We start from the raw sequence: 27,094 nt of genomic DNA, 5'->3' as shown, positions 1-27,094 counted from the left end.
TATTCCTTCGATTCGACGCACAGCCCGATTTCAGCAAGACCCACCAAGCGGCGGTTTTAACTCGATTACGTGTTTCAAGAAGTCGGGGCTCCCGAGAGCCTCACGTGTACATAGAAGAGGGCATTCTTGATATGCATGGCATGGCATGGTATCGGCATTCTAGAGATTTTCGGGTATTCATGGGGCCTCAAACCGGAGTTCTCGGAGCAACACGCAGGAACTTGACGAGCGAGAGAGCCGTCCAAGTGCATTCGCTTATACGGAAGACGATGGAGCGGAAAGAGAAGTAGGACATATCCACGCCAGCATGATGAGGTTCAACCACCAGCGGCAAAAAGATGCCGAGAGAGCGAGGAAAGACGACTGCATCCGCTGGGGACAGGACAAGCCCAGCAGGAACAGCTGAGAATGGGCTCCAGCGGCAAGACGGGGAGGAGAGGCCGACATCACCGAATCCCGGAGCCCATTAATATGGACGAGTCCTATAATATCTAATCTTGTGTGTACATAGAACGATTCATGATCATGGCAACTGACGCTAAGACGTGAATCGGAACGGTGGCCAATAGGAAACGTTGCCACAACGATACAATTGATGTGAATTACATTATCAAAGCTTTCCCCTAGAGAGATACTGCAGTGTTTGGCCAATATCGGTCCAAGGATCGAGTATCTGATGTCTTCACAGGTGTGGAAAGCGACGCGGGACAATGGTTCTGTAGTATCGCATTTGCAGTACACGATATGGACCCGTTCTCACAAAACCAATGTTTCGATTGTGCACGGTACACATTCGCCAGAAACTGCGACAGATAACTTGAGCATGGAAGATAGTGACGGGCATCACTAAAGTGCCCGACGGATTCGTCATGATTGGCATCTTGCGGAACGTCCGACTAAGAGCCGCAAGGCCCCGAGACCTCTCGGATGTTATGTCGACCCCACCCAATCAGACCTCCCGTCGTCAGCCCGGGTCTCTGGCCTTGGCGAGATTCCAGAGACTTTTCAAAGCGTCGGCCTTATCCGGGTCCGTGGCGGGGTGGATGATGGCCTTGCATTTGGTTCCCAGGAGCGAGGCTCGATGAACAGGAAGTCGTGTTGGCGTATATATGTAGCCGGCGTGTTCCTGCAACTTGTCTCTAGGCTCGAGATGTTGTATACAAGACCTTGGGTTACTTACAAGTTTAAGGACCAGAGCGGCCCAGCCATTCGTTTCCTACCATACCCAAATTAACATAATCAGTCAATACGAATCCGCAGAGAAGAGACAATAGACAGGATGGCGAACGACAATGCAGTCAAAATCGGGGTCTTCATCCCGTCCGAGTGCCAGCTCCTCGACATGGCGTGCATCGACGTCTTCGCGATGATGTCCAAGGAGTACCTCAGTGGACTGCCCATGCTGCCAAAGCATATCTCCGCGCTGGCACCCAGCGTGAATTTCTTTTACATTACCGCAGCCCCTGCCGTCGGCGTCGAGACCACGGAGCCACCCTTTCAGAACCTCCTACAGCTCACGGCGGGTGTCAAGATGCAAGCCACACATGACATTTTGCATCCGGACGTGCAGCCGGGCAAGCTAGACATCGTGCTCGTCCCTGGCCCGGACCCGAACGCGAGCTGGGACGATGGTGTCCTCGGGTTTCTAAGGGGCCACGCCGAGCAGAAGGAAGTAACAGATGTGTTGAGCGTGTGTACGGGCGTGTTCCTGTGCGGCGCCGCCGGTCTGCTGAAGGAGAAAACGGTCTGCGGGCCGAGGGGCATACAGGATTTGTTGAGGAAGCGGTTTCCCGAGACCGAGTTTGTCGGGGAGAAGTACCGGTGGTATCGGGATGGGAACTTTTGGAGTTGTGGTATGTTCTTCCTTTCTTTCCGGTCTTAGACTTACGCGTGTTGTTGGCGAGTGCTCGGCCCTCCTTCCTTGCGAGTCAATACGGAGAAAGAGGAACTGCATGGCTGACTCGACGACAGGCGGCATCACGAACGGAAACGACCTCGTCGCGGCGTACGCGCGAAGCAGCGAGAAGCACTTCCCCGCGCCCATTGCCGAGATTGCATGTCAGATGGCCGAGGTTGGGGAGAGAACGCAGTTGTACGAGAAAAGGCAGGCGCGGTTTCTTCTGGGGTTTGTATGGCAGATCGTCAAGGCCTGGTTCGTGAAGCCGAGCGAGCAAGTGCAAAAGAAGGATATTTGAAAGTTCGGACATTGCGAGAAAGAAGCGTGGATGTCACAGGGTAAGCCGGGAGCCGAGCAGGCAGAGCAGATGGAGACAGCCAGAGACATACTGAGGAAGAGGCTGTCTCCCATGAATCAATCCACTCAAACAATAATACATCACACCTTACTTGGCTTCCACAATGTCGAGGAAGAAAGATGGAGGCCACCAAACACCATCGCCAAGCAACGTGCTATGGTTCCCTGCTGCGGCTGTTCGCTCAAGACAGAAGGTCAGTCAGGAAACCAGCTGTGGAAGCGGGCCAGGGACATCGTCAACAAGATGGGAGACAGACAGGCGCCCAGGCAGAAAGCGGTGTACGAATGAATGGATGCTTCTCGGTGGCTCGATGGCGCTCTCACCGTCCACAAAAACGCCGCCCTTCTGCACCCGGAATCCATTTTTCGGGGCAGTTCTGAACAAGGGTCCAATGCAGCTTTTGCCCCAGACGCACCTTCCCTGCCGTTGCACAGAGGTTGCTATGGGAGGATAAGAGCGATAAGGCAGCACTAGCGGCTTCAGCGGTGGGGTCGAGGCCAAGGCAGAGCAAAAAAAAAAAAAAAAGTTCGGTGCTCTGTTCGTCAAGTCGAGGGAAAAAAATTTCAGGCAAAAGCTCTTCTAGATCCTCGCCTTTTCTATACCACCTTCCTCTCACACTCAATCCAACCCCAACTTCCTTTTCTTCACTATCTCCCATACCCGAACCACATCTTCAAGTAAACGGTTTTTGATTGTTTCGACCTTTTCCTGCCCTATAGACAAGTGCAAGAGCACCATCTTTTAATCCCCTTTCTCCGTGCCACCTTACATCCAGCCAAAATGGCCCAGCTTCCTGTCGCTCTTTACGGGCTGGAGATTCCTCCCGGCGAAGTCCTCATCCCCGCCTCTCCCGACTTCCCTGCTACGGTACGTGCAACATCTGCCCTATTTCCTCGCTTTTGCGTGGCTCGGTATAGTCTGCGATTAAGATCGCGGCATGCGTCCGGCGCGCACGCGGCGCGCGCGCCTTCTATCATTGGACCGTCGCTGACTCTACATTCATCAGTTCCGCATCACCATGGCCGCCATTGATCCTACCGAGGCTCCTGAAGCCGATGCTGATGGCAACATCCCCACCATCCCCCGCTCTACCCTGCGTCTGGTCAAGCAGCGTTTCGGCGATGACCTTGAGGCCAACGAGGACGACGAGATCGACGAGGACTACCTCAAGTCCCTCCTTGCCGCCAACGGCGACGAAGAGTCGTCTGATGACGATGATGAGCCCAACGGTGGCCCCAGCGACCCTTCCAAGAAGCAGAAGCAGGCCGAGTCTCTTAAGAAGCTGATCGAGGCTGTTACCGCCGAGGAGTCGGACGAGGACATGGACGACGCCAAGCCCAACGGCAAGTCCAGCAAGAAGGGCAAGGCTAAGGCCTCTGACGACGATGACGAGGAGGATGAGGAGGACAGTGAGGACGAGGATGACGACGGTCTTGACCTCGAGAACTTTGTCCTTTGCACCCTCGACACCGAGCGCGTAAGTTGCACGAAACCGCCTGCGCCAATACCCAGGATTCCCCGCTAACAACTCGACAGAACTACCAGCAGCCCCTTGACATCACCGTCCAAGAGGGCGAGAAGGTCTTCTTCGTTGTCTCCGGCACCCACACCGTCCACCTTACCGGTAACTATGTTATCGACGACGAGGAGGAGGGCTCCGATGAGGACGAGGATGACGAGGACGGCGAGTACGACCTGTCTCCCGATGAGCTTGAGTACGGCATGGATGGCCTGTCCGACGAGGACAGCGACGAACTTGACGACACTGCCGACCCCCGCGTCATGGAGGTCGACACCGACGAGGAGGAGGTCCCCAAGCTGGTTGAGGCCGGCAAGAAGGGCAAGAAGCGCGCCGCCGAGAGCCTCGACGACCTCATCAAGGCCGACGCCGCCGACTCCAAGCTCTCCAAGAAGGACAAGAAGAAGCTCAAGAACAACAAGGGCGAGGCTGTCGCTACCGAGGAGAAGACCACCCCCAAGTCCGACAAGAAGGTCCAGTTCGCCAAGAACCTCGAGCAGGGCCCTACCGGCTCCGCCGAGAAGGCCAAGCAGGCTAGCAAGCCCGCTGCCGGCGTCAAGGTCGTCCAAGGCGTCACCATTGACGACCGCAAGGTCGGCTCCGGCCGTGCTGTCAAGAGCGGCGACACCGTCGGTGTCCGCTACATTGGCAAGCTCGACGACGGCAAGGTTTTTGATGGTAAGTCCATGATGCGTTGTTCGGCTCTGCGCTCTATTCCCGCATGCTAATATCCAATTCCAGCCAACAAGAAGGGCAAGCCTTTCTCCTTCAAGGCCGGCAAGGGCCAGGTCATCAAGGGCTGGGACATTGGTGTCCTCGGCATGACGATCGGTGGTGAGCGCCGCCTGACCATCCCCGCCCACCTTGCCTACGGCTCCAAGAGCCTGCCTGGCATCCCCGCCAACAGCACCCTGACCTTCGACGTCAAGCTGCTCGAGATCAAGTAAACGGTTACCTGCTGAACAGCACGACCGCCTTCGGCGACGAAACGCCGACTCAGGATGCTTCCCACTGTATTCTACACACCTGCCCAGCGAGCCTGCCATGAAAGACATGGCTTGGACTGGCTTAGGCCCCCTCGAGGGTCCCAGACGTTGACTTTCCCTTGTAATGATGTGTGACGGCGAAAAAAAGGAATCGTCATGTCGCGCTTTGCGCCGTGCCGCAATGGATAGTCTCCGACCTGTGGCTGTCTGCGAAGATCCGCAACCGCTTTGTGGCTGCGAGAAGCAGAGTCTATTCGATGGGATGACGAGGCGAGGACTTACACTGCATGGATTGGCGTACCATTAAAATGAGTTTTCTGTTGATGTAGGATTTTTCTTCACCGGACACGAATGGTTTCTTCCGATCGGGCTGTACTTAGCTCCGTTTTGTTTCCCCTGAACACGAAAAAAAGACCATCTCCTTACTTCCTTGTTCTTGCCTTGCTGTGTGCTATATGTCCTGCGACGAATCGCGCCTGACATCTGCCATTGGATTTGATACGTTCCAAAATAGGTCCAATGTTGCGAGTTCTTACTGCGCCGGCTGAGAGATACCGCCTGCCGATGCGCTCAACACGATGTCAGATAGCCAACCACAGGGGACTTTGCTCCCGTAACTTCCTCCAAGTTCGTGTACTCGTGCGCGACAGCCTATTATTCCTCTCGCATTTCTTGGCTGCTCGCCAATCTTCCAGAAAACATGCCGGCAGACCAAGCAACATCATAGTTGGACGACTGGTCCGTCTCTCTTTTGGACTACGCGTTATTCACAAATCGTTTTACCAGCAACCTTATTCTTCCTCCTTGCTGGCGCCGTGTCCTCGTTCGCACCATGCATCCGGCTACCCGCGGCAACAACATATCACGTTCAAACCCAATCCCCGTCGCTCCAAACATCGTCGCAACACACACGCTCTCGACCGATCTTGGGTCCGGATTTGATGGGCAGGCCCGTCACAGTTTTTGGAGCCCCCGTGTTCGCTATCCTGCTCCTCATCTAAACGTATTGTTCAAGAATAAGAAGCATCATCAACTAGGTATGGATGTGGTCTGTAGCTAACACACATCCCGAGCTGACACGACACCAGACCCAGATTCATCAGGCAGTAACAGAGGCAGTACAAAGACCCAGAGTATATTCCACAAGTTCAGGGATATCACGAAGCCAGCCTCCAAGCTCATGCATCCTCGCGGTCTGCGGTATCCAGTCATCCAGCCCGTCACGAATCACCCTCTCGGTCCACCACCCGCCCCCATTCCTCATGACCTGGGCCCCCTTCATCTCCGCGTCATAGAAAGTTTCCAGGAGCAGCTTATTTGGAACCACATCTCGGACAAGCAGAGGGTTATAACTGCGGAGAGGGCTGCCGCCGCAAAAATATACCTCGAGACGTACTACAGGGAGGTGCTCAGCGAAGGCCCGACACCCCGCGAAGTACGCTTAACCCGGTTCCAATTCGATATGGACCAACAAGCAAGCTATCTGGAACAATGGGAGAGGGAAGAGCGCTGGAAAGTGTTTCTGAAAACGGAGACTGATTTTCTTCGCGAGCAAAGAAATGCCAAAGCCCATAGCTGCAGGGTTGCATAGTCGACAACCTCTGAAGTTGGCGCAACTCGAGGCTCAGAGTTGGATAACCTGGAGACACTTCAAATTCTCGGAAAAGGTAGTTTTGGAGTTGTCAAGCTCGTCCGAGATCATTCTCGCCGGCAGGTATACGCCATGAAGGTCATTCGAAAGTCGGACATGATTCGAAGCTGCCAAGAAGGGCACTTGCGAGCAGAGAGGGACTTACTGGCTGCCTCTGAGAGCTCCCAATGGTACAATCCGAGCCGTTTTTATTCTTCCTGATCTTGAGTTGTCTGCTGTACTAACATTCGCCGCCAGGATCGTGTCTTTGATATCCAGTTTTCAAGATCCTACGAACCTCTACCTCCTGATGGATTATATGCCCGGAGGTGACTTCCTTGGCTTGCTTATACGCGAGAACACTCTGACCGAGGAGAGAGCTCGGTTCTACATCGCCGAGATGGTCATATGCGTCGAAGAGGCACACAAACTTGGATGCATCCATCGAGACGTTAAACCGGACAATTTCCTCATCGGCGCCGACGGTCACCTGAAAATATCGGATTTTGGACTGGCCTTTGACAACCACTGGTCGCATGACACGTCTTACTACAAGTGGCACAGGCAAGTGTTGCTTTCACTGATGGGCGTTAGACTGGATGGAGATCGCGAAGACCGGAGAGCGGCCCGTGGCGGGGGTCACTCAAGGCGGCGATCGTCTCAGGCAGAATCTTCAAAACATACACCTCCATCTGATATCGTTCAGTCCGACGCACTATTCGTTCCCCCGACGGTACCGGGTATGCCTGAGAGCGAACCTCCAATGGTCGACACGCTGCTTGAATGGAGAAACGCCGCGACCAGCCGGTCATACGCTCGCTCCGTCGTGGGAACAAGCCAGTACATGGCCCCAGAGGTGGTCACCGGCGAAAACTACGATGGCAGGTGCGACTAGTGGAGTGTTGGAGTCATCTTGTACGAGTGCCTTTACGGGCACACGCCGTTCCTCTCGGATAAGGGCCGGCACTACACCAAGCAGAACATTCTTGTAAGGTTGATGAAACTTGGCCACAGACAGATGCTAATATCTGGCACAGAACCACCAAACCACACTGGTTTTCCCCATTGAAAGAAACACCGTCTCAAAGACGTGCCGGCATCTGATCAGGGATTTGCTTCAGGACAAGAAAGACCGCCTCTCATCGCCAAAGTACCGTGATCAAGACGACCGACGAGCCCGACAAAAGCTTCTGGGTCGTCCGCAAACCCCACGCAGCTACGTTTTCCAGAACGATGCGATTGAGATCAAGGCGCATCCGTGGTTTCGGGGCGTTCCTTAGGGTAGAATGCGTTCTGTGCAGCCGGAATGGGTTCCAAGCATATCCAGCTTTGATGATGCTCACTACTTTGAAGAAGACGAGCCGATCAGCGACTGGTCTGAGTCGATAGGCTCGGAAACAGTAGAAGAATCAGAAAACCGCGCGGACCTCGACGCGGAGTTTCTGCACTTCGGCTTCGAAGCCGACGTGCGGGCTCTGGTTATAGAGTTTATAGCCACACCCTACGATTCCACAAAGCTCAAACGTTTTGACCGCAACGTCGATGACCACTCGGAGTTGGAAGATGGAGAGAAGGAATATCTAAAATGGTACGCCAGGAGAGCCGGCCACAAAGAACGCAAGCGCCCCAGAGACAAGTTGCTCAGGGACCCATGGGTAAAAGACGACGTCCTTCGAATGAGAAAGCAGACGGCATTCCTGGGGTATTCATGGCGGTGCAAGGGAATGCTACATCGCCCGTGTGTTGATGGAGTTACTGCTGCTATCTCTTGACGCATCGTTGAGGAGCGATGATGCTAGGGTATGGGATGGCAACTGGCGGATATGCAACCGGAGCGCCGTTTCCTTGGCGGGTGCTTGGCCTGGGCTGGAGGACGGCACCGCGAGGATCTAGGAGATGGAACCAGGCGCATTGAATAGAAATAGATATTATTGTTCATTATGGCTGCTTCTGATTGACGCGTGTGGATAAGCACCAGATCAGCGTCAAACACGCTCCGCGACTTTTCGGCCGTCTCTTAAGCCCCTCACTTCTGCATCTTTCGCCGCATAAACGTTCTGTCACATCGACATGACGTGTCTGGTAAGTTTCAGAAAGACTTTTCCCTATCAAGCTCCCCGGAATCGACGCCTGCTAATTCTCTCACATTGCTGATCTCCCACTCAAACTCTTTCAGAGCCCTAAGCTCTGAGTTAAAAAATAGGAGTGACATGAGGCCGTCGACAACGCCAGCAACCAAACCGAGACTACTCAAGAGCATGAGTATGAAGGCAATGAAGTTATGCGGGCTGAACCACACGGCGATGAGACATGCTATCAGCACAGTGAACCAGGCGAGAAAGTGTATCGCCCGCCAGCGTCGTTGGCCCTCTTCTCGATGAGCGTAGCGTCGTATCTCAGAGAGTATGTCGTCGTAGACCGGGATGGGAAGAAACAATGCCTTGAGCGGGACGAGTGGATTGGCGGACATGAAGGAGTCTCGGCGGGAGTTGGCTGGAGGGCCCTGGAGATAGGACGCCTCATCTGGAAGGGCGTCGTTGCCGACTTGCTCGGGTTCGCGACGGGGGTTACGATACGACAGCGTCACCTCCACGGAGAAGTGGTCACTCAGTGAACAGCCTAGCTGGGGATGCGGCTCGACCATGCCTACGCGCGCGCTGCGGACGACCCATCTTCCGCCGCCAGCACCGTCGTCATCGCGGGACTGGGGCGCACTGCCGAAGAAGATGTAATCCAGGCGTTTCCCCTTCCTATCCGGCGTGTCCGGCGGCACCGTGATCTTGCCGCGCCCCTTTCCCAGCTTCTTCTGCTGCTCCTTGGGCCAGCGCCAGGTGTTGTAGGCGTGATCTGACGTGGCGCCGTTCTCATTGAGGTTGAAGTCCGCCGTCGGCACGGGCCGGCCGCGGGCCCTCTCCAGCGGGTCGTCGGCGGCGCCGAGGGACGAGTCCGGGTGCAGAGTCCGCCAGGCGTCGTGGACGGGGGCGTGGGCGGTGATGATGCGGTGTGGGAGGCTCAGGGGCCGCATGTTGAAGTCGCCCATGGCGAGGGCGAGGTGGCCGCGTTCTGAGGCGGCGCGGAGGAGCTTGGACATCTCCCAGGACTGAGAGAGGCGGTGGGCGAGGTAGGTGTCGCCGGGCTGGTTCTCGGTGTAGGGAGCGTGGGTATGGGTGTTGAAGATGCTGAGGGTGTGTTCTCTGCCGGCCCCCGAGGAGGAGGCGGAAGAAGAAGAAGATGATGAAGGGTCGGCGAGACGGATTCGGATGCGGGCGCAGGCGACGCCCTTCCCGACGTACCAGTCGCCGCGCCAAAAGGCGGTGGGCCGGCCATTGAGGGGGTACCGGAGCATCGAGGTCTCCTCGAGGGGCCAGCGGGAGAGGATGGCGAGGCCGCCGCCGAAGGGACCTGAATAGTAGAACTTGCCGTAGGGGAGGATGTGGCGGGTCTCGGCGCGGATGGCATCATAGTCAGCCGTTACCCAGCATTCCTGCAAGGCGACGACGTGGGGCGGGTCCGGACGGGAGGCGATGCGGCGGCCGATCTCCGCAAGGCGCTCGGGGCGGAGTTTGGAGATGTACTTGAGGCCCCAGCAGTTGAGAGTTAGGAGGCGGAGGTCGGTTGGGAGGGAATCCTCCATTGTTATTATTTGGCTGTGGGGGGTTGTCGAGTTGAGATTTTGAAAGAGACCGGGTTTTGAGAACAGGAAAGACAGACGCAAAGACGGGATGGTGAAACGGCAGTTAGGCAATGCTATGGGATGTGTTTTCTGGTGATTTCGAGGGGTGAGATATATATCTATACATATATATCGTCAAATCGAGCACGAACGGCCGTGTGAGATGAGACGGCAAAGCCCTTCCTTTCGAGATTGCGCCGAAGCTTCCGGGGTAAGGGATTAGGCACGCCGAGCGAGCACGTACAAACCTTGAGCAACTCAATGCCAAAACCGATCTCTCTAGAAGAAAAACAGCAAGCATGGCAAGTTCGCGTTGCAGGAACTGGCGAGGTCGGATCGTGGGACGTTCGTGAGATGAGATGGAGTGCGCTTGCGGCCATGGGGGGGCGGCGCCGCTCGGACTCGGTGACGTTGCCGGCAAGCGGAACGGAGAATCCACTTTAAACCTCATTTGTGCATGTGTATTCCGATTGGTCAATCGGTAGCTTCTTCAATGCCTGATCCTGTCGGGACCCATTCCCCCTACAGACGGTGAAAAAAAGGCTTTCGCGATGCTTTCGCAGCCCATCACCACAGGATGTACAAATAAGGTCTCCTTAAACACCTGACTAAGTACGATGTAGATATTCAATATCCGATATGGTGCAGTAGCCAAAACGATGCCCTCTCATCTCTGAGAGGTTTGCCTAACCTCTCAAGGCAAAAAGTGCCTGTGGTCGTAATGTGAAAGTCCATGATGTTGTTTATAACAGCAACCAGGTAAACTGAGGGAATGCGCCTATCCCAGCAAATGGTTCGCCGGGTGCTCCTCGAACTCTCTCGAAGAAATTGAGCTGAAACCGGCAACCTAACTCGGCCAGGTGAGAGAGAGGGTAAGATGGAGTTCGCTGTCCAAATCTCCAATCCCAAAGTGCACGGTACATAGCACGTGACTTGATGTGCACTCTCATGCGCATCGAGTTCGATTCTAAGTTTCGAAACAATTTGACGCTTTCTGCTGCCTTCTTAAACTACAACTGCATGCTATCAGCTACGAGGCAAGTTTAGCTTTTATTCCACGTAGCAGTTACCTACCTATTTAACTAGGCTTTTTTGTATGTCTACTGAGATTGTGTGTTCTCTCTCGTATGCTGGCGAGCGCGAGCAACTAAAGCTCTGCAAAATAGGTAGGTACGTGGTTCAGGGTCGCAGTAGAGATCCCAGGTCGTTAGCGCAATCGCTCCTTTATCTTAGCGTCCCCGTTCAGCTGAGGAAGAGCAGCACCGCAGGACGAGCCGTGCAGCAGTGGGACGAGGCTGAAAGGTAGCGCGCCAGACGTCAAGGTGCGCCATCCCCTGTAACTGGGGGGTGTCCCAACTTTTTGTGTGTAGGTAGCTCGTTGTTCGCTTTCCCATTCCTTCTACGGATACCTAATCTCTATTCTGTCTGCGCATTCTTTTTTGTCTGCCCTTCCCGCACCGATCGTCAGCGCATAACGTCCTCGGTCACCCAAAAAAGAAAAGAAAAAAAAACCCTGTCGAACCAAGCCATTATCCCGAACCCTACCTCCTCCGCCTACCTCGAACGACAGCGATTCTCCCTCCCCCCGGACAACGAAATGTCAGACCTCGGTTCCTCAGCAGCCGCGACGCCCCTCCCCGAACCACCTCCCAAACGTCGCAAAGTGCTCGAACAAAGCACGATCGGGCCTCTACGGTCCAGCTCCCCGGACGAACTCAACTCCCCAGCCGTGATCCTCAACGGCGCGACAGCCTCCGCAACCGTCGGCGCAAGCAAGACGGCGGCGGCGGCGGCGACGACGACGACGACAACAAAGCGCACAACCAAGCCTCGCCGGCTGGTCACCCACCCCAGCCGTCCCAGCAGGACTCCTAGCAGGAGTCCCAGCGACGACGAGCTCAACGAAGCCTACTACAATCGCTCCTCCCGCTCCCGCTCCCGCTCGCACTCAGGATCCCGGTCCCCCTCTCGATCGCCCACCGCCTCGCCTTCCCGCTCCCGTAGCGACTCGCGCACGAGATCGCAATCGCCCGCCTCGACGTCGGCGGGCAGCAGCTCCCCTCACAGCCTCTCGGGTGCCGTCGATCGCCGGCTACGGCTCTCGTCCACGAATGGCGACGGCGGCGGCGCCGACACGGGCGGGACGGTGACGACGCCCGTCACGCCCGCGCCGCCCAAGAAGGGCCCCGTGAGACCGCGGTTTGAGGAGCAGCAGGTTCTGAGCGGACACGCGGGGAGGCCCGTTTCGCAGGTGCGCATATCCCCCGACGGGCGGTGGGTCGCGAGCGCCTCGGCCGATGGGACCATCAAGATCTGGGACGCCGCGACGGGCGAGCACATGGATACCCTGGTAGGCCATATGGCGGGCGTGAGCTGCGTCGCGTGGAGCCCCGATAGCGGCACGCTGGCGTCCGGGTCCGACGACAAGTCGATCCGGCTCTGGGACCGCGTGACGGGGCGGCCAAAGTCGACGGCCAAAGGGGTCGCCGCGCTGGCCAAGGACGGCGCCGTCGCGCCCTCTGCTCGTCCCATGCCGCCGTTGCGGGGCCACCACAACTATGTAATGTGCCTCGCCTTCTCGCCCAAGGGCAACATCCTCGCGTCCGGGTCCTACGACGAGGCCGTCTTTCTGTGGGATGTGAGGGCCGGGAGGTTGATGCGCAGTCTGCCAGCCCACAGTGACCCGGTCAGCGGTATCGACTTTTGCAGCGACGGCACTTTGGTCGTCAGTTGCTCAACCGACGGTCTGATGTTCGTGTCGCCTCCCCTTTTTTTCTTTTTGTCCTGACCTTTCGCTAACCAAAAACCCTCCTCCCTCCGACAGCCGCATCTGGGACACTTACACAGGCCAATGTCTCCGCACCCTTGTCCATGAGGACAACCCGGCCGTGACGTCCGTCTGCTTCGCGCCCAACGGCCGCTTCGTCCTCGCCTTCAACCTCGACAACAGCATCCGCCTCTGGGACTACGTCGCCGGCTCCGTGAAGAAGACGTATCAGGGTCACGCTAACAGCCGGTTCGCCATTGGCGGCTGCTTCGGCCTCGTCCCCGGTGACGGCGCCTTCGTCGCCTCGGCCAGCGAGGACGGCCAGATCGTTCTCTGGGACGTCGTCACCAAGGAGATCGTCCAGAGGATACCCGCCCATGCCAAGAAGGACCGCATCAATGGCGGCGGCAGCGGGAAGCGAGGCAGCAGCGTGTGTTTCTGGGTCGACGTGCATGGGGACGTCATGGTCAGCGCGGGGCAGGACGGCACGATTCGGATATTCAAAAGGGTTCTGGGCGAAGGCGATGACGGTGACGATGCCATACCCGCTACTGCGGCGGTAACGGCGGTAACAGCAGTGACTGCGACAGCGACAAATGGCCACGCAGCGGATGCAGCCGAGGAGGAAGACAAGACGCAAGAAGAGGTCAGCCATACGACGGAACCGCCGATAAAACAGGAAGAGGATGTCGACATGGGCGGGACGTAGTGGCATGTGACGGTAGAAAAGTCGACGCGACGACAACCAAGAAGGAAACAGACCAAGAAACCCAACTCCGATTGGGGGCTCAAAGTTCCCAAGGAGTGATACCAAACGACGACAAATAGGGGGGGTGAGGGCCGATGAGGCCAGCGGGAGATTTCAAAGACCACGCAAGACCGATGGAGGAGGAGGAGCCTTGCCTCGTGGAAACATAGATTACCTACGGCAACGCCAATATAATTCTACCTTGATTTCTTCGGTAATCAAACAATCTCGCCAACCTGCTGAAACGCCTTCCTCCCACTGCCCCCCTCGGCGGCTCTCAAATGACGAGCATGTGCTCTGGCAAGGAACAACAACTATAACAGTAAGCAGATGCATGCAAGTCTATCCACTCCAGGTCAAAACGGCGGCAACTCTTGTGGAAGAAGCACCGAGGTTATCTCCATGGCAAACCCACCCTTCACACCTAACCCCCCTCCTACGCCCCGACCCAACCGATCGCTTCCTTCGACAGTCCAATCGAACCCCCATCCGCGGAGGTCAGATCGTCTCCCAACCGCCGTTGTTGATCTCCGCCTCCAACTTACGACTAATGAAGCTCGGGATACCATGGCTGAGGAACGTGTTCCGTAGCATAGAGTCGTAGCGCTTCTGGTTCAGGAACAGTTGCCGGCCGTGGCGCAGACCCAAGTCTGTCTCGCCGTACTTGTCGATGTAAGGCGCGCTGCTGAAGGATCCGGACAGCCGGAATAGGTAGAAGATGCAGCACTTGCGGATGTTGAGGAACAAGCCAATGTTGCCTTGACACCTACACGCGGGTCATGTCAGCATCATACACTTACTTCATTCAAACAGACTAATGTGTTGTAGCGGCTGCGACTTACTTTCGCATGTGTTGCTGCGAGCCGCCAATCCTCTGGGGCTCGCGATCGCCAGGCGACGTCTCTTCCTTGAGACAGCAGACGGCCTGGCCGCAAAAGACATCTCCACAAAGCAGGCAAATCATGGGATCCGAAACATCCTTGCCTGTCGTCGGGCACTTGCGTCGGGTGGCTTCTTCAATTAGTGCCTCGTAATTCTTGGGCAACCCCACCAGCTCGAAGATGCCCGGATGGCTGACAAGGGCAGAACGGGGGAGCTTGTCCATATTGTCACCGGGCCACATGATCTGGTGTCGGATCCAGCCACTGACCAGACTTGTCGTTGAAGCTGGCCAGCCGCAGGCAGGCCCATTGTCCGTGATGGCGGCGCACATCTCGTCAAAGGTTGGCACGCGGAGGGCTTCGGTAAGGCGGTCCAGTTCATCCGCGTCCGGTTGAGGGGAGACGTGGCTGTTAAAATCCACGCCGTACTTGACGTAAAGAAGAACGACGCTTTTCCTGAGGAAGGTTAAGGCGTATTTCTTCACGAACGTGTAGTAGCCCTCGAGGTTGTCCAGCTCCGGCTGGCCGAAGCCGCGGTTGTCGCCCAGATCTGCCGGCATCTCGTGGTGGGACACGTTGATCTCCATGCCCACTTTGGTAATGGCAAGGCAGAATTCGGCAAAGTTCTTCAATACAGGGTCCTGCGTCTCCCTGTTGAGGAGGTGGTTAACCCAGATGGACACGGGGATGTTGCGCCCCATGTGGTAGACGACCTTGACGATCTCGGCGAGATAGCAGAGCCTCAGGATGTGCGCGACATCAAAATTCTGTGCAGGGATCACGCCAAATACGCATTCCGTGAGGAAGATGAAGGCATCCTCGCCAAGCAACGGCGGATAGACGTCGATGGGCCGCCTGACATGCTCGGTCTCTTGTCCGAAGTACTGGGATACGAAGAGCTGGACATGTTGCCGCTCACTGTCCAGCCGGAACTCCTCGTCGATCCAATTGTCGCCGCCTGCCTTGAGACCACCAACAGCTCTGTAGGCAGTGGCCGTCTCGGCTAGGATCCGCAGATGCGTCAAGCTCTGGTCGGGAATCTTCTCCAAGAGCGTCATGCCGTACTGGGCCTCGGTGCCGCGCTGCTGGATTTCCGCAGCCGAGACTGAGTAACCAACCAGCTTCGACAGGATATCGCTGTGACATAACTCGTTCCTCTCTCGCAACTCGATGTGGAGCTTGTCATGGCGACTCTTAAAGCCATTCGACCGCACGGTGTCGCGAAGACGACGGTACACCTTGGCCAGCTCGCCCATTAGGGTGGAGCCGTCGCTCGGTACAGATCGACGGTTGGTGATGGGCGTGCTGGCCATTGGGAACAGGGACGTCAGAGGTGTGTTGGTGACTACAGAGTCGGACTCATCGGCCGTCCACGCCTCTTCCAGAAGCTGAGGCGCCTTCTCTGCCAATGCGCCGGTGACTTGTCCTGCCGTGTAGCTGGCAAACGAGGACTGAACCTCGTCCGGCGGACGGTTTGCGCCGAGGATATAGTAGCCCGATCGCATCTGCGCGTCAAGGAAGTCTGCAAAAATGCGCTGGGACTGAAGGGGGCCGGGGAAACATTCCTCTTGGCCCTTCCAGATGATGGGCAGGAACGCGTTTCCGAGAGCCTTGCACAACGGGCAGACGAACTCCTGCCTTCGGAGGTTCTCTGGGTGATGTCTCGCGATTTGATGATGGTGCCGGCGATTGGTCGCGTCGAAATACATCTCGAAACAGCTGTAGTGCATCATGTGGCCACAACCGGTCGAGACAGGCCCAGGGCGCGAAAGGTTCGACGGAAAGCCTTTTCCAATGGTCTGGCGCTCCGAAACGAACTTCTCGCCCTTGGCATTGACCTTTGTGACTTCTTGTCGGTTCTCGTGGGCAACGCCAAAGGGCCGGATGTCCTCTGCAGACCGATCCAGACTCGAGGGCGTGTGGAATGCCTCCCGCACAAAGTCGGGGTCTTGCAGGTCCGTCTGTCGAAGGATGTGGCTCTCATTGAAGAGTGCAAAAGTTCCGTAGAGACGACGGTCGTCCGTGTCTTCCTGGCACAGGATGCAAGTCCCGGTAGGATACTTCCAGTTATTCTTGCGATCAGCGGTCTCAGCCTGGTCCGTGTCCTCCTCGTCATCGAGATCGGAGCCCCAGTCGATGTTGCCCTGGTTCTCCAAGAAGCTCTTCTGCTGCTGTTGAAACTGGGCCATGACCTTTGCCTGCCGGCTCAGCGCCGCCTTCTTCTTGCGCTCGCGCTCCTCCTCTGCAGAGTTGTTCGCTGGAGAGGCAGTGTCGATGCGGTCGACCGAGACACCAAGCCGCACGTAGGCATTCTCAAAATTGCGCGGCCGCTTCTGTCGCATTCTCTTGAGAATAAGACCAATCTTGGGATGGCATGCCTTGAACTCTTCCTTGGTGGACATCATGTCCAACAAAGCAACGATGGTCTTGGCGTTGGGCGCCTCTTGCATAAAGTTGCTCCGGGCGGTTCGTGTCAGGGCGATGAACACGAACGAGTTGAGAGACTCCTCCGTCATGTCACTCTCGTCCGCCTTGTCCTCAGAGATGGCAATCAGGATCAGGTGAAGGACGACCTGGAGGAAGGTCTCGGTTCGAGTCGACGGCACGCTCGGCGTGAGCCTGGCAGCAACGAGTGGATACAACAGAGAGTAGTAGATGATCTGGCCAAACATGCCGGTGCTGGTGAAGGCTGCAAGATCCTTGAAGAGACCCGAGGGGATCGACCGAAGCTTGGGCTCGTATACGATCTCCTCCACTGGCTTGCCGGTCTTGATGGCCATCTTCTTGCGATACGCCAGCTCGGACTCCTCTCGCTGGTTCTTGTTGTAGTGGGCGATGTAGGGGTCGATGTGCTCCACGAACTCGGGCCGCAGCTCGAATGTGCCGACGTCCGAGACGCCCTCGGGGGGCTTGAACGACGCCATCTCGTCGAGAACGCGATGGAAATCTTCCTGTTCCTGCCACTTCTCAGGCAGCTTGTTGCTTATTTCATTAAAGGACAATGGCTTGAAGCACAGAATGTGGGTGAGATCGCGGCGAATGGCAAGAATATTGGCGTTGGGCTCATCCTCGGAGGCAATAAGCGAGGTACGGTCGCTCAAAAGCACAATCAGGAGATGAATCATGTCCTCGACCACATCCAGATGTTGTGCGTCGTCTTGAGCGGCCGACTTTTGCTCGAAGAACCCCTTGACCCATTTCTCCATACCGAATCGATCAATGATGGACGCGAGAACGCGGCTAGGATCGGCGATTACCATGGCGGTTTGCAGGAGGAAGATGTCTCTGTGATGAGAGACATCTCTTTGGCTGACTCCGCGGTACGTCGCCGCCTGATGGCGCAGGCTGATGCCATTGCGAACCCACATGTTCGCCTTGATCTGAGCCAACCAAGCGCAGACCCTCAACGGATAGTCAAACGCAGCCATGAGATTGTCCTCCGGAGAGTTGTCTCGTCTTGGCATGACCTTGCGACCCATGAAGCGCGGGGGCAGCTTCAGGTCTTGCGTCGTGAAGCTCAAGAGGGCTCGCATGCTTGAAGCAGGCAGAGACTTCCCGCACTCAACCAGCCATGAAAGAGTGTAGTGAAGGGCATGATGGAAGCTGATGGGGTCTTCCTCGACGGTAAACTTAACGACGTCATACCGTGCCGACTCGTTGTCGAACTCGAAATCGCCCAAGGTCTTGAACTTGATTTCTTCTTTGATCTCGGCCTGCTTGAAGCGATGCCGTTCGGCGCCAACAGAATGGAGGATGACGGCCTTGGCTGTCAGCCTGATGGCCTGAGCGACAAAGTGAGCCTCGTTATCCGGCACGCCTCTGTACGCGTCGGCAAGCTGCCGAGCGAGTCTGTTGATTTCGCGTGTCACCAGCGAGGCAGTTATCCAGCTGTCCGTTTCGTACTCAACGTGTTCTCCCACAGCGCGGACATTGGGTCCGATGCCCTGGTGCAGCTTGACAAGGTCAAGGAATTGCAAGAGGTACCGCTCTTCGGTCCGTAGCTTTTCCTGAACTTGTGGCGAGCCGAAGAGGTACTTCAAGTCCAGATAGAAGTGGTACATGCGGCGGTTCGTCACTGAGCCGGAATCGAAAGCAAGAACTGCGTTGGACGAGACATCCCAGGGGTAGCCCACTTGTCTCGTGGTGAGGAAGGTGTAGAAGATGGCAAGCAAGCTCGTCATGAAGTTTCCGCGTTCGACAATCTCGGCGGTGATGGACGGCGTCGTGAGCATCTGCAGAGACAGGTTGATGATGGAGTGGTCGGGCTCTCGGTCCCCAATCAAGTAGAGCTGAGCCAGGGTCGTGTACAGGCCAGCAAACCGCAGACCCAGAATGCGCTTGAACTCGGGGATCGAAACTACAGTGGAGATGTAGAGAGAGCGCAAGTCATTACGGACCTTCTTCCACATGCGAAGGTCGAAGAGAATGAGCCAGTCGAGCCGGACCCTCTGGAAGACGTCTTCGGCGGGGGGCACGTTCTCCCGGTTCATGTAGCCTGGAGGAGTCTCGAGCCAGTACCTACCTGGTTTCGGCGAGGGTGTCTTCTCACCCTGTCCAGGCGTTTTCGGTATCTCCAGATTGGCCTTGGCATAAATGGCGGGTGCAATCAGCGGCTCTGCCGTGTCGGAATCCGAGGGCGTCAGATCGCGATCTCTGGCGGTCCGCCGAGCGGCGGCGGGCGGCGGCGGAGGCGGTGGATAACCGGCCATTGTGGCTTCGTCTTCTTCCAAGGCTTGGTCATTGCCACGCCACTCGAGGCCGATATCTCCGGGACCATCGGCACGGACATCAACCATCATAATATCGTCGTCGTCAATGTCATCGTCGTCATCGTCGTCTCCCGCGTCACTGTCCGGCGTGCCGTCACCCCTGGCCATGTCGACATCCTCGTCATCGCTGTCGCCTGGCCGGGCTTGCTGTTCGGCAGCTATGCGCTGCATCTGGAGCAATACATGCTGAGTAAAGGATTGAGATTGTTCGAGGTTCCGCAGGAATCTCTCTTCATCGTAGATGCCGTCCTTTCCCACTATGGCATGGCTTCCGGGGCTACCCTTCCGCCAGGGCTTCATCATCTCCTGGCAGACGATATTTCGCAAAACAGCGTGGTCTGATCCAACACTGCAACCGGCGATGTCGCCGAGCCACTCGATCATGGCCCCGCACATCTGTTCGCGGAAGGTGTCGCGCGACGACCTGATGGTGACGGTGACCTTGATATGTTCTAGTTTGGCGGCCATCTCGAGAAGGGCGTCCAGGTCATCGAGGCGCTTCAGAATGCTGCGGCCGATGAGGTCGGTTTCGGTGGCGCGCTGCAAAGCCTGGGCCTCGGTTGTCCTGCAAGCCCGCGCAATCTGATTCTGGACGTCCTCCATGGTGTGCTTCTCGTCGTTCCAGAGAACTAGCGCATATTCGGCATGCCCAGTGGGACCTTCTCCGTAGATGTCTGGAGACAGGCGCGAGAGCTCCTCGTCGGCTTGGATCGAGTCTGCTGTCTTGCCCTGGCGCAACTGTTCCGGTGAACAGGATATGACGTCGCAGATGTAGTCAAAGACACGGCCAATCGTCATCTGCATGTTCTGGACCAGGTCCTCGGGCAGACCCGCGGGTTCCTTCCCCTTCCCCTCGCCCTTTTCCGGGTCGGTCTCGGAGTGAATCGTACAGAACATGGGAAGGCGCCAGGCCTCGTCATCGCCGCAGTCGCAGCAGCCACTGTTGCCGACTGAGATGCTAATACGGACCATGTGGCCGGCGTGGTCGGTCGAGTCGAAGCATCGCATGCACAGCACACATGTATCGTCGGTGCTGCAGGTTCTGCAGGAGTAGGATGCTTCTCCGGGCTTGAAGATGTGGCCGCATCGCTTCCCGCGAGCGGCCTCGGTGTACTCGGCGCCCTCGACGGCTCCCTGGGCATCGTGGAGCTTGTGGTTGTGGGAAGGTCGGCCGGAGGGGAAGAAGAGGGGCATGTAGCGCTCGCCTCCTGCCAAGGACCAAAAAAGACTTTCGAGCAGATCGTGGTGTGCTTGGTCGTCGTACTCGTAGTTCCATCTTGCAGGGAGCTCTCTGAGGAATTCGCAGAGCTGGCGCTCCTGAGTTGACATGGTGGGTTCCATTAGGACGGCTCGGTCATGGCTATCTGCGTGCCTTTTGAGACAAAAAATCTAATAGGTTGTCGGTCAAGGGAAGGTGCAGACGCGGGCTTGTACGTGTGGCAGGTGTGGTAGGTGTGGTAGGTTGGTGGATGATGTTGGTAATCGGTGATGGGCAAGCAGTGTCTCGCGACGCAGGGAGCTCTGGCGGGGTCTTTCAGGCAAATGGGGGCCTAGTGGCGGGTTGTCTATCCGTACAATGCGGTGAGTAATAATCCGGGCCTGAAAGAGGAGGGACCGTGCAATTGTAGGGCCGCCATGCTTCTACAGTCGCTGTATTGGGGCATAGGTAGATAGATATTGTGGGGGGGGCGGAAGCAGAAGCAAAAAAAAAGGACTTGACGTAATGATGAATTACCTTACTTACATGGGTCTCTCTACAGGCAATGTTAGTGAAGTTGTCCTCCAAAAAGGAGCAAGAAGAGGGAGAGAGAGGGAGAGAGATGATGGCACAACGTGGTGTCGATGTTGGTGTCGTAAGGACGTGATTGAATGATCAAAGCACAATGCGGTCTAAAACCTCCCACGTAATGCCGTAATGCTGAGGTGGGGGATGGTTTTGGCGGGTTAGATCAGCGGAAAGACGTTTGGGTTTGGGTTGGAGAGCCTGAGAAGTTGCAAGGGTGTGCAGCGCGCCTTCATCGCTGGCAGATGTCACTATCTTATCAGGTAGCTGCAGAGCAGCTAGCAGAGCAGCTTCAACCCTGCTGTCCCCGTACGAGTTACACTGGAAGCCAGTTGGGGCTGAAGAACAGGACTTCGGACGATCCTCCGTTGACATGTTGTACAAAAAGGAGTAGTGCATGGCCGAGTGTATTCCACGCTTGGTTGCCATCTCACCATAACGTACCCCGAGCGATACTCGCATTTCGACGAAGAAAGATAAGGTGATCTCATACCCACTGTACGTGGTCTCCAATCCCTAGCTCTCATCGTAGACACACTGGCATCCTTCCCGTCTGCCAAAAAAAAAAAAAAAAACCTCCAGAATATGAAGAAAAGGCGCGACTAGCTGCGCCGATCGTGACAATGGGTATACCGAACAGCGAACGTAGCTAGAGGTAGATCAGATGTGTAAATATAGGATTGTCTTCGCGACTTTCAGGACGGGTCGATCGATGGTGTGTGTCTTTACGCGACTTTTCTTTGTATTCAGCCAGTGCCCAAGCCTCGGCTACCTCTCAGATCGTTTACTAGCTTGTTCCCTTGGCTCCCCAACATGGCAAGTCACGTATGTCTCCCCTGCCATCCCGGTATAAAGGAGATCTCCAGCCGACTGACATTGGTGAAGCTCGAGCACAATATCCAGACCTAACCGCCCCCCCATATCAGAATGCCAACCAGTCCAAGTCCACACACCCAACTCCATTTAATCGATCTTGAATCGCCCACCAAAGTCACACAGCCATGCGCACAGGTTCTTGCCGTGAGTAAACCCCTGACGGATTCCCGTCCAACTCATTGGCGTGTTTACAATCGTCCCGGCCCAGTGGAACAGTTGCCTCATGCTGTCCACCGCAGCCTTCTCCGTGTCCGGGACATGAATCCTGTCCCTCTGCGCCTGCGCCCAGACCCCATCACAGATCCGACTGACATTGGCGAGAAGTGCCAGTAGATGTCTCCATAGCACTGTCCAGCAAATCCGAGGCCGTAGAGGAAGGATTGCCTAAGCTCTGGGCGGGCGCGACGTAGGGAGCGAAGCGGGACGACGCCCTTGTAGCGTGACGACGCATGCCGGGACGACGTAGCGAAATTGGCGCAGTTTGCAGGCGTAGGTTCGCTTGCTGTTCCTCGAGATACTTCCGCATTGCCGACAGACAGATTTCGTGGACAGCATGGACCCTTGCCTCGTGTGCCAGGTTTCGAGTACCTTGCGGCGAAGAGATGCTATCTATGCCGTCGGTCTGAGCTGCCGACTAAACACTGTGCAGTTGGGATCGCGATTGACGACTGTTGAAGCCACTGGCATCTCCAATCCAGGGAGGGGATTCTCCTGACACGGCGATCATCGACGTCGACCGTTTCATTGATCGTGTTTGTGGGACGATGTCGATCTCCGTGGGACTATCCTCCATCTCCTCCGAGGCCTCATGCTCTTCTTGCTCGATGACCAAAGCATCCAAAATAGGAACGCAAATAACAACAGACGCCAAGAGGCCCGCACGCAAGCTTCGTATCGCAGTGTCGGGGCATGCCTGTGATGGAAACCAAGGCGGCTGCGCCAGATAAGGTTGTGCCGGAGATGGTGGTTCGCTCGGTGAATTATCGACGGCATCGGCAGCAGTACTATGCTGTCTGGTGGGAACATCGTAGATGAACCCACTGGGTGAGTGATCAGAGTTGGGGTGCTCCATGACGTCGATATAGAGCTGGGCGATGGTGGCGCTTGGTGCCAGGAGGACGGCCCGGACTGAGGGTTCTTCAGTAACTTACGTATGAAAATGTTTGACTTGGGTTTCTGTCAACTTTACCGGAGAAAAAAAAAGCCGGGTAATTAGTCTATTGGACGCCAACAAATTAGAACATCCAAAATCTAGAAGCAGGTGCATGAGACATTGTGGTATTTTTCCATTGAAGCTTTCTATGAAAGGTAATCTAGGTGCTCCAAATGACAATTCTTCCGTCGACGCCGCTTGCTTCATCCATGGTCAGCTTTGAAGGCCAGCGCCATAAAGGTTGATAGAGACTTACAAGAAAACTTCGTCAGGTTGTCGCCTGACGACTCATAGGGGCGGAGGGTAGTGACGGTGTTCTGGTGGACCGTCTTGAGCTGGGTGTCATCCTTGGCCTTACCCTTGAGATCCATCTGCCTGAACATGTTGAGTGCAGACTCCTCGCGGGCATCGCTGAGGCCGGGGCGGCCCTTGGACTCGAGGGTACCTGCCAGGCTCCAGCCTTCCTCGCCACCCTTGAATCGAAAAGCTTCGCAGTCGTAGCCTGCGGCAATGATTTCATCCTCTGAGCTCCAGAGAAGGCTCATGAAGGGCAGAAGCTGGGTGGTGATGGTGACGACGGCCCGGGGAGGCTGTTCGGGGGCACTGGGGTATACGACAGTGATGCTGCTGTCGTGGGCAGCGAATGCCAGGGCATTTCCGCTGGGCGAAAAAGAAACGGAGTGCACCCAGCCGGCAGAGTTGTTCAAGTATTCTCCGCACACGGTGTTAAACGGCAAGCGTTCACCCCAAGCGGTCGGCTCGGGTCGGGCATCGACTCCCTTGATGAAGCTGGAAAGAACGCGGGCGTGGGCATCAGTCGACCCGGCAGCGAGGAGGACGGAGTTGGGATGCCATGCGACAGATGTGATGGTGCTCCGGATAGGCTTCTTCAGGTGCTTCGACACCCACCAGTCGTTCTCCTCTTCGAAATAGCAGACTGCAATGACACGGTCGCCCGAGCCGACGGCAAACTTGGTTTCCGACGGAGACCACCGCACAAAGGTTGCGGCGCGGCTGATTCGGAGGAGGACGAGAGTAGGCTTGTATCCGGTCGGCGAGGGCTCCCAGACGAGGGCATTTCGGTCTATCGTGACGGGTCAGGCGCCGGATCGGCAGAGACGGCAGCTGCGCGCATTGACGTACCTTGGGAGCAGGACACAATACGACCGCTGTTGGGAGCGATATCGACGCTCGTGACGGTCTTGTCGTGTCCCTTGAGCTCGTCCTTGAGCTTGAAGGCGTTCCCGGCCTGTCCATACAGCTCAATGGTCGAGTCGCGAGCAATCGCCAGCGTCTCACGGTCGGCAGAGAACGAGTGGTCCGCAATGGGAGCGTGGAAGAGATGGTGAACCTGGGGGGCCGCCATGGTAAGGGATTACTTCGTGATAGGAGTATAGCTCTCTACTATCACTCTATTGTTCGGTTCGGAGGTCGTTGAAGGGGGGAGATGGTGTAGATGTTAGCAGACGAAGTTGTGAGTTTGGGGGCAGTGCTGGGAGATGCACGCTGACCTCAAGCAAGCAAGGTGCCTCCCCAAAGGCAGTACATACGTAACCTGCATGCATTAGCATACATTACTTCGTACCGCATGGTAGGTGCACAGTGGTGGGGCGGATGGGGGGTTACGTAGGTAGGTAGGTAATGTATCTGTAGGTATTCGCAGAACGGGGGCCTGACAGCCTGTGCATTCTAAGGCATTAAGGCCACTCCATGGCGTCCCCTCAACAGCTGTAGCGCGCGGCGCTAGCGATGAAGCTTCCAAAAGGCGTCCGTCCAGCCAACTAAACTGCGCGGCCAGAGGTTCAATACAAAAATTTAGACGGCGATTTGTACGACGATCGAACCGCAACGCACCACGTCAAGACCACCGTGACACTCGGCAGTCGATTTCGTAGGTTCCAACACTCGACCCAGAATCGTCGATACTGTCGTCAGCGTTTTTGCACACATACTGCACAATGGCAGCTGCCGCTCCTCCTCGCGGCCTTGCGCCCAACGCGTCACTACCCGCCAAGGTCGCGACGATCTCTCCGAACCAGACGTGAGTAAAAATGGCGAGTTTCCGGGGCATCGGCTGATGTCTATAGACTCTACGTAACGAACCTTCCGTCCAACAAGATCCAGAAGCAAGACCTGCGAACCGAACTCTACCTGCTCTTCTCAACTTACGGCCCCGTTCTCGACATTGTTGCCTTGAAGACCATGAAGATGCGAGGGCAAGCGCACATCACCTTCCGCGATGTACAAACAGCAACCCAAGCCATGCGCTCGCTTGAAGGCTTCGAGTTTCTCGGCCGCCCTCTGGTACGCCCTCCCCAAAGTGAATGCTGGACCGTAGACGACAATTGTGTTTACCGACTGACCGAGTGAACAGACTATCCAGTACGCCAAGTCAAAGTCCGACTTCGTTGCCAAGCTGGACGGCACGTACAAGATGCCGAATTCGACGGCTGGCGCTTCTAGCACCGAGGTGACGGACCTCCAGAAGAGCATCTTCAACGCCCCAGCACCCGGTACGGCGTCAGGAAGCGCCGCGCCAGGAAGCGCTGCGGCGAAGCCCTCGGCCTCGGGCGACCAGCCCATGGGCGATGCGCAGGCATCGGACGCGAGGGGCCAGAAGCGGACGAGAGACGAGGAAGAAGACGAGGACAGTGACGTTGCCATGGAAGAGGACAGCGACGACGATTGATCCACTCCTGGAGGGTCTTGCGAAGCAGTTTAACAAGGGCGAGATGACGGGAGGACAAAGGCGGCGTGATTCAGCCGGTCGAATCCATCATGGCCATCTCTTTAGGCACCCAGAGCCCCACGCATCCGCCGACCAGGCCGAGCCATAGCATCATATACTGCTCTTTGGAGCAGTTGAAGCCCGACATGGCGTCTCCGAGAAGGCATGGATGGATAAAGAATGAGGGTAGTCCCGTGAGGGGGTGGTGCTGCAAGCTCATGTGTTAGTACAGACCTGCAGATGGTCTCTTTCAGAAGTTGTAATTGACTGGTTCACAGCTGAAGGGCACTCACGTCGCCGGAGATCCCTCCAATGCCGCCGGTCCTCCGCAGGGCATCCTTGAACTGATCGGGCACCAGTCGCCGGAAGACAGTGTCGAGGTTGAAGGCGGGCTCGTCGGCTGGCAGCCCGTGCAACGTAAACCATAAGCACGGCATCCGATACGTAGGATGCAGGTGCACTTCATAGACAACGTGTCCCGAGTCTGGCACGCGGGGTTTCGCGAGAGCAGCCTAGACGTGCTACAAGGTCAGGGAGCCGGCCACAGTGAGACAATGTCGAGGGTATTACCTCGTCAGACTCCTCGGCATCAATCATAGCCTCATCGTCCAGTCCAAGTGCGTCTCTTTCCGAACTGCCATTCATGAAAGAAAACTTGTCCAGAATTGAGGAGAGATCCCCGCAGTCTAGCGTCGTCTCCAGCGGCCGGATGATCTGCAAATATGTCGTGTATTCAACTCCAGAGGCAAACGTTGTGTCGAGGGCCGTGCACACCCTCAGCTTCCAGCGTTGCCGCAAGGGACCCAGTGTTGCGCGGCAATATTGGCTGTCGAAGTGATGGCACACCTCGGAAAACTCGTCCGGGGTCAAGAAAGGGAAGTCTCTGAACACCATGGTCTGGGAAGTCGTTGTAGGCACCGATCACTCTTGGAAGCGATTTCGTCTCGTTGACGACATAAAACGACATGAAATATCTCAGTGATACCCGCGATGAGTAACTCCGGGATGAATGGGATATGGATAAGTTGGTCTCGCTTTGCTCCGAGCGAATTCTCCTAAGCGAAGTTTGACGAGTGTTTTTGCGATGAGTGCTTTCTGACGACGGTCTCCAAGGAGCCGTTCCGTTCCGGGACCTGCACCGAGTCGATCTCGGAGATGTTAATGCGGCAAACCTTAGTTTTTAGTTCTCCGGGACACGGTCCCCGTTTGGAGACGATGAGGTGCTGGCCGACTTTTTGTGTCCTTCCTAGGCCGCATCGAGCCGACCGCGTGGGTGCCAGCAGATGAGGTAAGGTTGTGACCAGCTGTAACAGTTGACAGCTGTCG

At 56.4% G+C, this 27,094-nt stretch overlaps 9 protein-coding genes across 9 annotated transcripts; 5 read left to right on the top strand and 4 right to left on the bottom strand.

The window, feature by feature from the left end:
* Positions 1-1,279: 1,279 nt before the first annotated feature.
* On the top strand, positions 1,280-2,195 carry CDEST_03300 (Putative class I glutamine amidotransferase; the record flags this gene model as incomplete). Its single annotated transcript, XM_062919459.1, has 2 exons — positions 1,280-1,853; positions 1,972-2,195. 2 exons carry the CDS (start codon positions 1,280-1,282, stop codon positions 2,193-2,195), a joined length of 798 nt encoding a protein of 265 aa, XP_062775510.1.
* A 607-nt stretch (positions 2,196-2,802) lies between these two features.
* Positions 2,803-5,183, top strand: CDEST_03299 (Putative FKBP-type peptidyl-prolyl cis-trans isomerase domain, Nucleoplasmin-like protein). Its single transcript, XM_062919458.1, has 4 exons — positions 2,803-3,122; positions 3,262-3,732; positions 3,792-4,452; positions 4,516-5,183. Exons 1-4 carry the CDS (start codon positions 3,036-3,038, stop codon positions 4,719-4,721), a joined length of 1,425 nt encoding a protein of 474 aa, XP_062775509.1. The 5' UTR covers positions 2,803-3,035; the 3' UTR covers positions 4,722-5,183.
* A 409-nt stretch (positions 5,184-5,592) lies between these two features.
* CDEST_03298 (Putative serine/threonine-protein kinase, active) lies at positions 5,593-7,670 on the top strand (the record flags this gene model as incomplete). The annotated part of the gene is made up of 6 exons (XM_062919457.1): positions 5,593-5,797; positions 5,849-6,276; positions 6,352-6,581; positions 6,649-7,230; positions 7,291-7,378; positions 7,428-7,670. The coding sequence occupies 6 exons, from the start codon at positions 5,593-5,595 to the stop codon at positions 7,668-7,670; spliced, it is 1,776 nt and encodes a 591-aa protein (XP_062775508.1).
* Positions 7,671-8,303: 633 nt separating this feature from the next.
* Positions 8,304-10,902, bottom strand: CDEST_03297 (Putative endonuclease/exonuclease/phosphatase, sphingomyelinase C/Sphingomyelin phosphodiesterase 2). The gene has a single exon (XM_062919456.1). The coding sequence runs from the start codon at positions 10,022-10,024 to the stop codon at positions 8,480-8,482; it is 1,545 nt and encodes a 514-aa protein (XP_062775507.1). The 5' UTR covers positions 10,025-10,902; the 3' UTR covers positions 8,304-8,479.
* A 456-nt stretch (positions 10,903-11,358) lies between these two features.
* On the top strand, positions 11,359-13,540 carry CDEST_03296 (Putative WD40/YVTN repeat-like-containing domain superfamily). The gene is made up of 2 exons (XM_062919455.1): positions 11,359-12,814; positions 12,888-13,540. Exons 1-2 carry the CDS (start codon positions 11,661-11,663, stop codon positions 13,537-13,539), a joined length of 1,806 nt encoding a protein of 601 aa, XP_062775506.1. The 5' UTR covers positions 11,359-11,660; the 3' UTR covers position 13,540.
* A 1-nt stretch (position 13,541) lies between these two features.
* CDEST_03295 (Putative adaptor protein ClpS, core) lies at positions 13,542-20,789 on the bottom strand. Its single transcript, XM_062919454.1, has 2 exons — positions 14,421-20,789; positions 13,542-14,344 (listed from the first exon to the last, which is right to left on the bottom strand). Exons 1-2 carry the CDS (start codon positions 20,567-20,569, stop codon positions 14,077-14,079), a joined length of 6,417 nt encoding a protein of 2,138 aa, XP_062775505.1. The 5' UTR covers positions 20,570-20,789; the 3' UTR covers positions 13,542-14,076.
* Positions 20,790-22,718: 1,929 nt separating this feature from the next.
* Positions 22,719-24,540, bottom strand: CDEST_03294 (Putative WD40/YVTN repeat-like-containing domain superfamily). The gene is made up of 3 exons (XM_062919453.1): positions 24,184-24,540; positions 23,297-24,124; positions 22,719-23,241 (listed from the first exon to the last, which is right to left on the bottom strand). Exons 1-3 carry the CDS (start codon positions 24,404-24,406, stop codon positions 23,201-23,203), a joined length of 1,092 nt encoding a protein of 363 aa, XP_062775504.1. The 5' UTR covers positions 24,407-24,540; the 3' UTR covers positions 22,719-23,200.
* Positions 24,541-24,817: 277 nt separating this feature from the next.
* Positions 24,818-27,014, top strand: CDEST_03292 (Putative RNA-binding region-containing protein RBM41/RNPC3). Its single transcript, XM_062919451.1, has 4 exons — positions 24,818-25,081; positions 25,128-25,344; positions 25,415-25,990; positions 26,047-27,014. The coding sequence occupies exons 1-3, from the start codon at positions 24,999-25,001 to the stop codon at positions 25,727-25,729; spliced, it is 615 nt and encodes a 204-aa protein (XP_062775502.1). The 5' UTR covers positions 24,818-24,998; the 3' UTR covers positions 25,730-25,990; positions 26,047-27,014.
* CDEST_03293 (Putative ubiquitin-like-conjugating enzyme Atg3/Atg10) lies at positions 25,800-26,662 on the bottom strand (the record flags this gene model as incomplete). Its single annotated transcript, XM_062919452.1, has 3 exons — positions 25,800-25,976; positions 26,062-26,280; positions 26,339-26,662. 3 exons carry the CDS (start codon positions 26,660-26,662, stop codon positions 25,800-25,802), a joined length of 720 nt encoding a protein of 239 aa, XP_062775503.1.
* Positions 27,015-27,094: the final 80 nt, after the last annotated feature.

The sequence above is a fragment of the Colletotrichum destructivum genome, chromosome 2 (assembly GCF_034447905.1).
Source record: "Colletotrichum destructivum chromosome 2, complete sequence".
Taxonomy (NCBI): domain Eukaryota; kingdom Fungi; phylum Ascomycota; class Sordariomycetes; order Glomerellales; family Glomerellaceae; genus Colletotrichum; species Colletotrichum destructivum.
Note: the sequence above shows the minus strand (reverse complement) of the source record. Positions and strands in the feature narration are given on the sequence as shown.